This window comes from Palaemon carinicauda, chromosome 7, assembly GCF_036898095.1.
Source record: "Palaemon carinicauda isolate YSFRI2023 chromosome 7, ASM3689809v2, whole genome shotgun sequence".
Lineage (NCBI taxonomy): Eukaryota > Metazoa > Arthropoda > Malacostraca > Decapoda > Palaemonidae > Palaemon > Palaemon carinicauda.
The window spans coordinates 109,128,592-109,138,591 of NC_090731.1; the positions used below are offsets into that span (position 1 = coordinate 109,128,592).

At 33.8% G+C, this 10,000-nt stretch overlaps 1 protein-coding gene across 3 annotated transcripts in view; it reads right to left on the reverse strand.

The window, feature by feature from the left end:
* The window catches only part of LOC137643983 (glutamate receptor 1-like), a 932,732-nt gene that overhangs the window by 170,018 nt on the left and 752,714 nt on the right, over nucleotides 1–10,000 (reverse strand). For 2 of the 3 annotated variants that reach the window (XM_068376816.1, XM_068376814.1), the window contains exons 9-14: nucleotides 4,741–4,851; nucleotides 4,172–4,283; nucleotides 3,551–3,645; nucleotides 945–1,208; nucleotides 715–824; nucleotides 1–108 (exon numbers count right to left, since the gene is read on the reverse strand). The exon at nucleotides 1–108 is cut by the window's left edge and continues 91 nt beyond it. In XM_068376816.1, coding sequence (XP_068232917.1) covers nucleotides 1–108; nucleotides 715–824; nucleotides 945–1,208; nucleotides 3,551–3,645; nucleotides 4,172–4,283; nucleotides 4,741–4,851 — 800 coding nt within the window. The remainder of the gene's footprint in view (nucleotides 109–714; nucleotides 825–944; nucleotides 1,209–3,550; nucleotides 3,646–4,171; nucleotides 4,284–4,740; nucleotides 4,852–10,000) is intronic. The other variant, XM_068376815.1, reaches the window with a different exon arrangement.

Consider the following 10,000-nt stretch of genomic DNA (forward strand, 5'->3'; position numbering starts at 1 on the left):
ACTAACCTCTCTACGGTGAGAAACGCCGCAAGATTTGCAGTGTACGACGAGATGAGAATTAATGTAAAGAACCACCACACACTCCCAGCTATCCGACCTGACACAGATCTGTTGTAAAAAAAAATATATAATAATAATAAGCAGAGTTTCTTTATGACTGCGTTAATTAAATGATTATCTTTTTTTTCTTTTTTTACAAAACTGAGTTTTAACCTAGAGCCTTACCGATGCGTACGCATAGTCTCCCTGCAAGATATATAGAAATATATATATATATATATATATATATATATATATATATATATATATATATATATATATATATATATATATATATATATATATATATATATATATATATATATATATATATATATATATATATATATATATATATATATATCCATTTCTAGTGATACTAAATTTAATTCTTGAGCGAGTTATCACAATCAATTCTATTGTACCAACAGTAATTCGAAACTGCTTCATTGCATAGAAGGAAGGGTTCCATCAAATTAGAATATCTTCATTTTTGTAACTTGTAAAGCATTCTTTCAGTTTATTTTACTTCATTCGTATTATCTATTGATCTAATTAAAGTGATTCATAAGAAATGTGCGGATTATCATTTAAGATTTTTAGTATATTAGTAATTAATTTCTGGGAAAAAAAATTAATATAAAGAGAACTATGAGAAACCCAGTTTTGCGTTACCTCGGGCATAAGTCAACTCCCTGATGCATGAATGCCGCCAGGGTAAACCAGAGACTGTTGCACATCGTGAAATCATTCGTTATGTACGTTTTGTTGAACGATTCCATCACCTTCAGTAGAATATATAAAATCAGAAATGCAGTTGATGGTTAGAGTTTATCTTATTTTCAAATGTAAAAAATTATAGTTGTATACATGGAAAGAAACAAAAATATTAATAACAGCTTTACCCAGCCAGTTGTTGCTACCTTCCATTCATAGGGACTGAATCTGCTGACGAGGAAGAGGACGATGGAAACACCGACGTAGGCACACACGACACACATCCATATCTCTTCCGAAAGAGGAGACATGAAGCTGAAAACGCCAGGTTTCTGTTTCATTGGCTTTTTTATCATGATTGAGATTCCAAGGGTCATGAAAGGCTTCGTGAAATCTATCACACGCTCACGGCTCGAGGTGATTGTTAATGGGGCGATTGCGAGGTCAGCTTCCTGTTAAATCATATACGATTACTATATTGCAAACATATATAAGCCTATCCTGTTTGCGGCTGAGACACTGTCTCTCAAACAATCAATAGTTATATGAAAAGGATGGTTCTTTTTTAGTTAAAGTCAAAATATAACCTATTCTTATATTTCGCAATAAAGAATTGAATTAGGGACAAACATGAATTGCTTTGAATTTCTCCGCATACTATGTCAGAAAAGATATTATAACATTCAGGCTTACTATGACAAGAAGCCTTCAACAGCTTCAGCCTAGTCCACTGTATATAAACACTGGTACTTCACCCACCTCTCCCCTCCCCTCTATTTATTGCATAAAAATTTCAAGCAGAACCATGAACAATCCTATTATTATTAAAATCAAATTTTTCTCACATTTTTTTAAATTTATAAATGGAAATTACTCTTATCTAATTCTTATCTTATAAGAGTGAAACAGGGCTACTGTTGAAACTCTTAACGCAAACCTACTATCGTTTCCAGAGGCCGTGTAATAGTGTTTTTCCCAAATATCTAACAAACCGGCTTATGAATTTCCATGAAACTACAGCTATGAATGTTTCAAACATTGGCCTAATTTTTGGTGGTACAATGAATTGACAGATGTGCTTAATTACCCCCGTTTACTCTTAGAAAAAAGAGGAACTTCTTCCCTTCCTTCAGAGCGTTTCGAAGAAGTGTTACTTAATCACGTAACTGTGACGCAGAGGTTCCCCCAACCCTTCTTCGGTGTTTACACCTATGGCTATCCTAGTACCCCCCCCCCCTCTTCCTTCTTGCCTTCTTTCCTTCATTTCCATTGTTATTAGGCTACCGAGTAAATCTCTGTTAGGAAAGACTGTGTACTGCACATATAAAATGAGCCGGAGGGAGCAATAAAATGTTTTATGGTGGTAGATAATGATTAGATGGTTAACACAAATTATCAAACATAATAGAAGAGGTTTAAAACAGGGGTGTGGAATCGCACTGAGAGATATTCTACTCGGACTCCTACAAATTTTAGATTTGCGACTAAAAAATAAAATAAAATAAATAAATAAGATAAAAACATTAGTAGAAATAGAAAACAAATTCTTTTCCTTGAGAGTGATGATGAGTAAGATGTATAAGTGTCCATTTCTTGTTTTTTTTTTTTTCATCCCTCATAAATCTATTGTTTCCAGCGATTGGTAATAACATTATTTTGGAAAGGCAAAGCTAATGAATACTTTGATACGAGTATATCAGCTTGGCATGTAGACAATGTCAATTGATTTCTCAAAGTAAGGTTGATTGGTTCATTAATTGAAGTCTGGTATAATTCCAGTTACAAAGTCGCAATGATATTTGTCACATAACTTTTAAGTAATAAAAATAGGTACTGGTACTTATAACGTAAATAAATATATAAAACTATAGGTTGAAATATAATAAATCTTATGTATGTATGAACACACACACACACACACACACACACACATATATATATATATATATATATATATATATATATATATATATATATATATATATATATATATATATATATATATATATATATAATTTCAAAATTTATCAAATGGCCGATGTCAATGCCCTTATATGAAACATCTTTTAGAAGTCTACCCTCTAAGGAATTCAAGCTACTCTCTCGTGAAATTGGTATGATAAATTATATCAAACAATGCTCTCTGTCGTTTTCTTCCCGGCAACTGATGTATCGAGTAACCTGTGTTGTATGGAAGAATGAGTCCTACGGCTTAACCTAAAGAAAACTATATTTCTATTGCTTTACCAACAGTCGCTTGAAGTGCGAAGTGTAGGGTTAGCATGGCTTCTTTCGTCTCCTGTCATAAGTCTCATTCTTGATCTTCAATGTAAGTGAGTGGGTAAGATATAAAACGTTGGTCTTGTGTTTAGGTAAAGTCTAAAGTCAAGAATCACATTACCAGGTATGCTGAAGTTTTAGTGACAAAGAATTTCGTATTGCTTGGGGTAGGTCATATGACAATTATCTATGGAGTTAAACAGGCATTTAACAATTCGGGGGATGGGAGGTATAGGGGAAGAAACGTTATAATAACGTCACTGAGGGACGTCATCACTTTTGCGAATATGTGGGTGGCTAAGACTGGCTTTAGCCTCATTTTCTTAAGTAAAAAAAGTTAATGAAACGTAATTGGCAGTGTACAGTATTTTCCAAAATTAGGCCATTGTATGAAGCGCTCCCTGCTTTGATATCATGGAAATCCATCAGTTATTTTAGGAGTTATTTAAAAAAAAAAAAAACACTATTACACGGCCTCTGGAAACGATAGTAAGAGAGTACAAAATAGCTCTACCTTTCTCACCAACTCCCCAACCATCCCATTCCAGCCGCCGTCTACGGATGAGTCTAATGCACCATAAGTGTTATCTTTGACCAATTTCAAAGTGTCTGCAGAGAGATGATCATTTTTGTCAATACCTGGAAAGTCTACAATGGTTATGGTATATATACACAAGGTAGTACAAAAATATAAACATAATACAGTACTGTTACCACCTTTCATTTATGGATTTTGGTCATCTGGCATTAGGGTCTTGCAGGGTTACTTAGCGCTAACCAAGATGTAACTGACGAAAAACTGCAATTGCATTATGGAATAAAAATCAAGAGGCTGAATAGCAAGATGGAAGTGGGAAAGTGGGACCGGGCGTACAAAAGGCCTTCAAGTAAGGCCTCTAGTGCACAGGTTAAGTTGTCCAACGGGGATTCACATTCTAATGGCAAAATAGCGATATTATTTTCATTTCTTTTTTACTGAAATGCTATGAATTATTATAAAATTTAGTAACAATCAATACGTTGAAATTCTTTTTAATTAATTATGATAAATCCTTAGAGCAGAGTTTTCAACAAATATATAATTTCTTCGGCAAGCAAAATAAAGAATAAATTATATAAAAAGCAAGACACTTACAGTTGATATTTAAGTATTGAGAAATAAGATCAGCGAGGTCTTTGGCATATCCTTCGAAGCGATCATTTCCACTAAATGATTTGTCATTCTTTATCATCATGAACGGCTTTTCCTGTGGAAGAAGGAGAAAAAAATATTATTTGGAAGGTAATGCTATAATACAGACGATTAATTGTAGTTATGCGAATCTTAGTATTATGATATAAACTACATACACATGTAACCATACAGCTTTCCTATAAGAAGACCTTTACGTCTTTATAATTGGCCATTGGATACAAAGAACCATGAACAAAAATAACTTTTCCCTTTCTTTTACACAAGTCTGGGACATGATGATTATGAGCGGTATCATTAACTGCATAACAATAGAAAAATTTAAATACAAGTAAAATCACTATGAACAGTTATGATAACAATAATAATAATAATAATAATAATAATAATAATAATAATAATAATAATAATAATAATAATAATGAATGGAGAGATAATCAATAATAGGATTGGGGTTAAATTTGCTTTGTTTGAAAAGAATGGAATAGGAGTGACGTCACCCAAATTCTTACCAATATCGTAGTAACGATGAAGGATTTATTCCGAAACTGGGTATCAGTTGAGAGCCTTGTGTACTTTTGCGGATCCATATCGAAGCCTCGGGTATCGCTCCATGTTCCAATCTATCAGAAATCCAATCAGGGTTATTCAAGGAGTTTAGAAAACACAAGTAAATAAACATTTAGAAAATGCCAAAGAGGTTATGGCTTACCTACATTGTAATCTCATTAAACGTAATTATATTGCAATTGTGGAAAAAATGTGTTTCTATTCAATTGCTGATTGGGAACTTGTTATTCCGCGAAAGTCTCCCTACGTCAAGACAAAGATCAGAAACATCCTGCTAATAACTTTGATAACCCCCTACCTTCACTCTAAATGGAAAAAAAAAATGAAATTGTACTCTGTCCAGAGGCCTGAAAACTCCACACATGAAATAAAGGTAACTTGATGGCCTACTCTAGCTTTGTCAGGTCTAAGGTCATCTACAATTTTAGGCTCTGTTTCGGCTCTGTCCCAAGGACCCAAGTGAGATGCTGGACAGGAATCTTACATTAAGTAATTATTGAGACAATGGCAATGGATGGGAGCAGTGATGTATTTAAGTAAAGTTAAATGGGGTTCGTCACCTTCAAAACACTAAAATAAAGAAGTGTACACTCGCTTTTACCAACTTACCTATACCTACAGTGAGTTACGTCAACATCTCGAGTGAATCTGACCCGTACTATTCTAAAGATTAGTAGAATTCAAATAATGGGGTTAAAGATACCAATGTTTGTAATCTATTCTAATTAGTCTATTAGAGTAAAGAAGAGAATCAGAGTAACTCAATAATGATTTATTCAAACAGCAAATATAATAAATTAAATATAGAAAACAATTTACAAAGCAAACCAATGAAATTCCTAAAATGAATGAACACGTTGGATCAACCCTCAAACGGAATAAATAAAATCAAAATCTCATGGTAAATAACTTATGCGGTAGGCTACTGTGAGGTCCCAACATGTGGTCAGCGACCTTAAGCAACTGCCAACATAAAAATAGGTAAAAGTACTTTAATTTTCACTCAAGCAGCCCAAAAAATTTTATGCCAGAATGTTACCTAAAACTTAACTTAAGAGACAAAGGGGGAATGGCCATTTATTGAACTCACAAGATTTTTTAGCCTGGGCCCCCGTGTCCAGAGAATGGCGGTCTTCAGTTTTACCTCACTAGGCCTACTGCACTTGTTTAGCGGAATCAATGACCCCTTCCTACTCTCCCCTAGTCTTAATCAGAGGTTTCTGCGGAAATAGATGCTTCTCCTTAATAAGGGACTGCTCAAGGTATCTACTTGTCCTCGTCCTTTGTGGAATCTGGATCTGTTAATGTCCAAGCGGACAGGTTAGTGGGGGAGAGTAGGAACACGAAGTTGACTCAGGGGAAATTGACCCTAGCAGTAACGTTTAGCCCCGTGGCCTGTAACTTTGTGAGGTCGAGTTCAGGTTGCCCGCATCCGGCATTCCTACCACAACAACAGTGCCTCACTATGAGTAGGCCACTTGTCTTGGGGTGCCATTTCTAATTTAGGACAGGCCTGAAACACTTGTGGTTTGTGAGTTTTAGGCAATACGCTTATTTAGAATACAAGGAGAAATCCTGCAACTCTAGGGGACAAAGATAATGCTAACTCTAAACATCTGGCATACAAAATAAAAAATTAAACTAAAAGGTAATTAGCAAGTCGAGCTTATGTGTGTGGACAACCATACCTCCTAGACTAACAGACTTGAGATGTAGTAGAGAGAAATTTAAAGTATCTCAATACTTAAGGTGAAATAATGAATACAAAGATATTTATCTCGAGACACTCGCTTAAGGAAGAATCATCATTCACATTTTCCCTGCTGTGAAGTCACGGACAATGACAATAACAGATTGATCTAATAAATGGAACTTTACAACTAATATATATATATATATATATATATATATATATATATATATATACATACATACATATATATATATATATATATACATATATATATATATATGTGTGTGTATATATATATATATATATATATATATATATATATATATATATATATATATATATATATATATATATATATATATATATATATATATATATATATATATATCATTATTTTCCTTAATTTTAATACGAGACAAGTTATACCCCTGGTTGTAAAAGCAAAATGCTACAATTCCATGGGCTTCACCAGGGTATTATTATTATTATTATTATTATTATTATTATTATTATTATTATTATTATTATTACTAGACAAGCTACAACCCTAATTAGAAAAGCAAGATGCCATAAGCCCAAGAACTCCAATAGGGAAATATAGCCCAGGGAGGAAAGGAAATAAGAAAATAGATAAATGATGAAAACAAATTAACAATAAATCATTCTAAAAACAGTAACAACGTCAAAACAGATATATCATATATAAAGTATTAACAACGTTAAAACAGATATGTCATATATAAACTATAAAAAGACTCATGTCAGCCTGATCAAAATAAAAACATTTGCTGCAACTTTGAACTTTTGAAGTTCTACTGATTCAACTACCCGATTAGGAAGATCATTCCACAACTTGGCACAGCTGGAATAAAACTTCTAGAATACTGTGTAGTATTGAGCCTCATGCTGGAGAATGCTTGGCTATTAGAATTAACTGCCTGTCTAGAATTACGAACAGGATAGAATTATCCAGGGAGTTCTGAATGTAAAGGATGGTCAGAGTTATGAAAAATTTTATGCAACATGCATAATGAACTAATTGAACGACGGTGCCAAAGATTAATATCAAGATCAGGGGAAAAAAAATTTAATAGACCGTAAGTTTCTGTCCAACAAATTAAGATGAGAATCAGCGGCTGAAGACCAGACAGGAGAACAATACTCAAAACAAGGTAGAATGAAAGAATCTAAACACTTCTTCAGAATATATTGATCAACGAAAATCTTGTGGGACTTTCTCAATAAACCAATTTTTTGTGCAATTGAAGAATACACAGACCTAATGTGTTTCTCAAAAGTATATTTGCTTTCGAGAATCACACCTAAAATTTTAAAAGAGTCATACATATTTATAGAAACATTATCAATACTGAGATCCGGATGTTGAGGAGCCACCGTCCTTGACCTACTTATAATTATACTTTGAGTTTTGTTAAGATTCAACTTCCTTGTTCTGTGGGGAAAGGGATAGAAAGTAAACTATATATACCTAATTAGATGAAGCAAAATATATTATGATCAGTATTCATGCTAAGCGGTATATCTTAGTAACCCATGTTTGTCAATGATTATGCAAGTATAAGCGGATGAGCAACCTGGTGGAGTAACAAGACCTTTGGTGGTTGAGAAAATGCTCCCCTAAATCTCAATGAAGTCAGCAGCCACAGGGTGGCATATTGAATTTAAGGTGATAGACAAGATGTGTCTACAGCTTCTACTTTCGATGCCAGGCGGATGATCGTACTGGAATCAGTATAGACCGGCAAGGTTCACTTGCCTTAATTAGATAGGCACTGCACATCACAAGGTTCTGGCTATCCTTTGATGAATTTAGCCAATGAATCCTCTATTGATTTAGTCACTCTATAGACAGAGAAAAAGACAGAATGGCCCCAGTCCCGTGTGTTGCGGGGTGCTAAGAATCTCTTGGTCTATAAATACAAAGAAACAATAGAAAATTGGTAATTGGAATGGTAAAACCATGAATCAGCTCGGGAAGTTACATTAAGTGGAGAATTAGTTTATGGAATATAGTTTAAATATCTTGGCCCTAAGTGAAACACGTTTTAAGGGGATTGATAAAGGAAGAACAGATAGTTAAAAGAGAACAGGTACGAATGATAATGACACTAAGAACAGAAAAGGTATCTAAGGAATGGAGAGCTGTAAATGGTAGATTGTTACTAGTAAAGTTTAAATCAAAACAGTGCAATATGAGTAATAAAGATGATTCCCCTAAAGAAGAGGAAAGATGAAAACTACGAATAACTGCAGAGTAGGACAGATAAGATCCCAGAAAGAGACGTGAAAATTGTGAATAGTGACTCAATGCTAAAGTTTGAAGGAATAGTCAAGATATAGAGAATGTAATGGGTTTTAAGGGTCTTGGCAAAGTTGCAAAGGAAAATGTAGCACATTTCATGTTTTTGTTATTAGAGGGACTCTTTTCCACTACAAGGACATCTACAAATATACATGGGCTTCACCATGTGGCAATTTCAATAATCAAATAGATCACATAGCTGTTAATAAAGATAGGAAGACTCTGAAAAATGTAAGAAGCTATTGAGGTGCAGATATTGGTATTGATCACCAGCTCCTTACTGCCACACTGTTATTAAAACTGAAAGCACCCAACAGAAATATAGATAGCATGCCTAGTTTTGATACAACCAAGGTTCTAGAAGATGAGCAAAGAGAAATGTTTGCAAATTAAATATAAGAACCGATTTGCAGTCTTAGAGACTGAAAGACGAAAAACAGATAATTAATGAAGCATTAAGTGAAATTAAGAGAATATAACAAGCAGTTGGTAGTGGAGTTTTGGGACATGCAGGTACAAAGAGAAAACCAAGGATATCAAATGATAAATGAGATACTACAAAAAGGAGACAAATAAAAAAATTTATTGTGGAAAGTTTCTGAGGAAGTAATGAAAATTATAAGGTAGAGCATGCTAAGTATTCCAGTATTGACAGTGAGGTCAAAAGAAAAACCAAGAGTGACTGTTAAAATATTTAGACAGTAAAACAGAGGAGACTGACAAAGTAATGAATTCTGGGAGTGGCTATCTTGTAAGAGTTCCTCATAGAAATATTAATGAAATCTCTACTGAACCAAAAAAAGAAGCATATACCCATGAAAACAGAGATAGATCTGTTATAACAACAGAAGATGAAAAAAGACAACATTGGATGGAACACTTTAGAGAGGTCATGAATAGGAGATGTGAAGGGAATAATTTGATTGATACACCTGAAGCTGAGGAAGACCTTGATGTACCCATGAATGAATTCAGTTTGTTTGAAGTCGAAGCTATCATTAAAAACCTTAAAAGATGGAAAGCACCAGGATACGATGGAATGACTGCCGAGATGTTTTTATCCGAAAATGAAGCGACTCCCAAAATACTTACAAAATTATTTTTTAGAATGTGGCATGAAGAGGCAAAACCTGATGAATGGAATATAAGAGTCTTGGTGAACATAGCAAAAAAGGAGATTTGACTG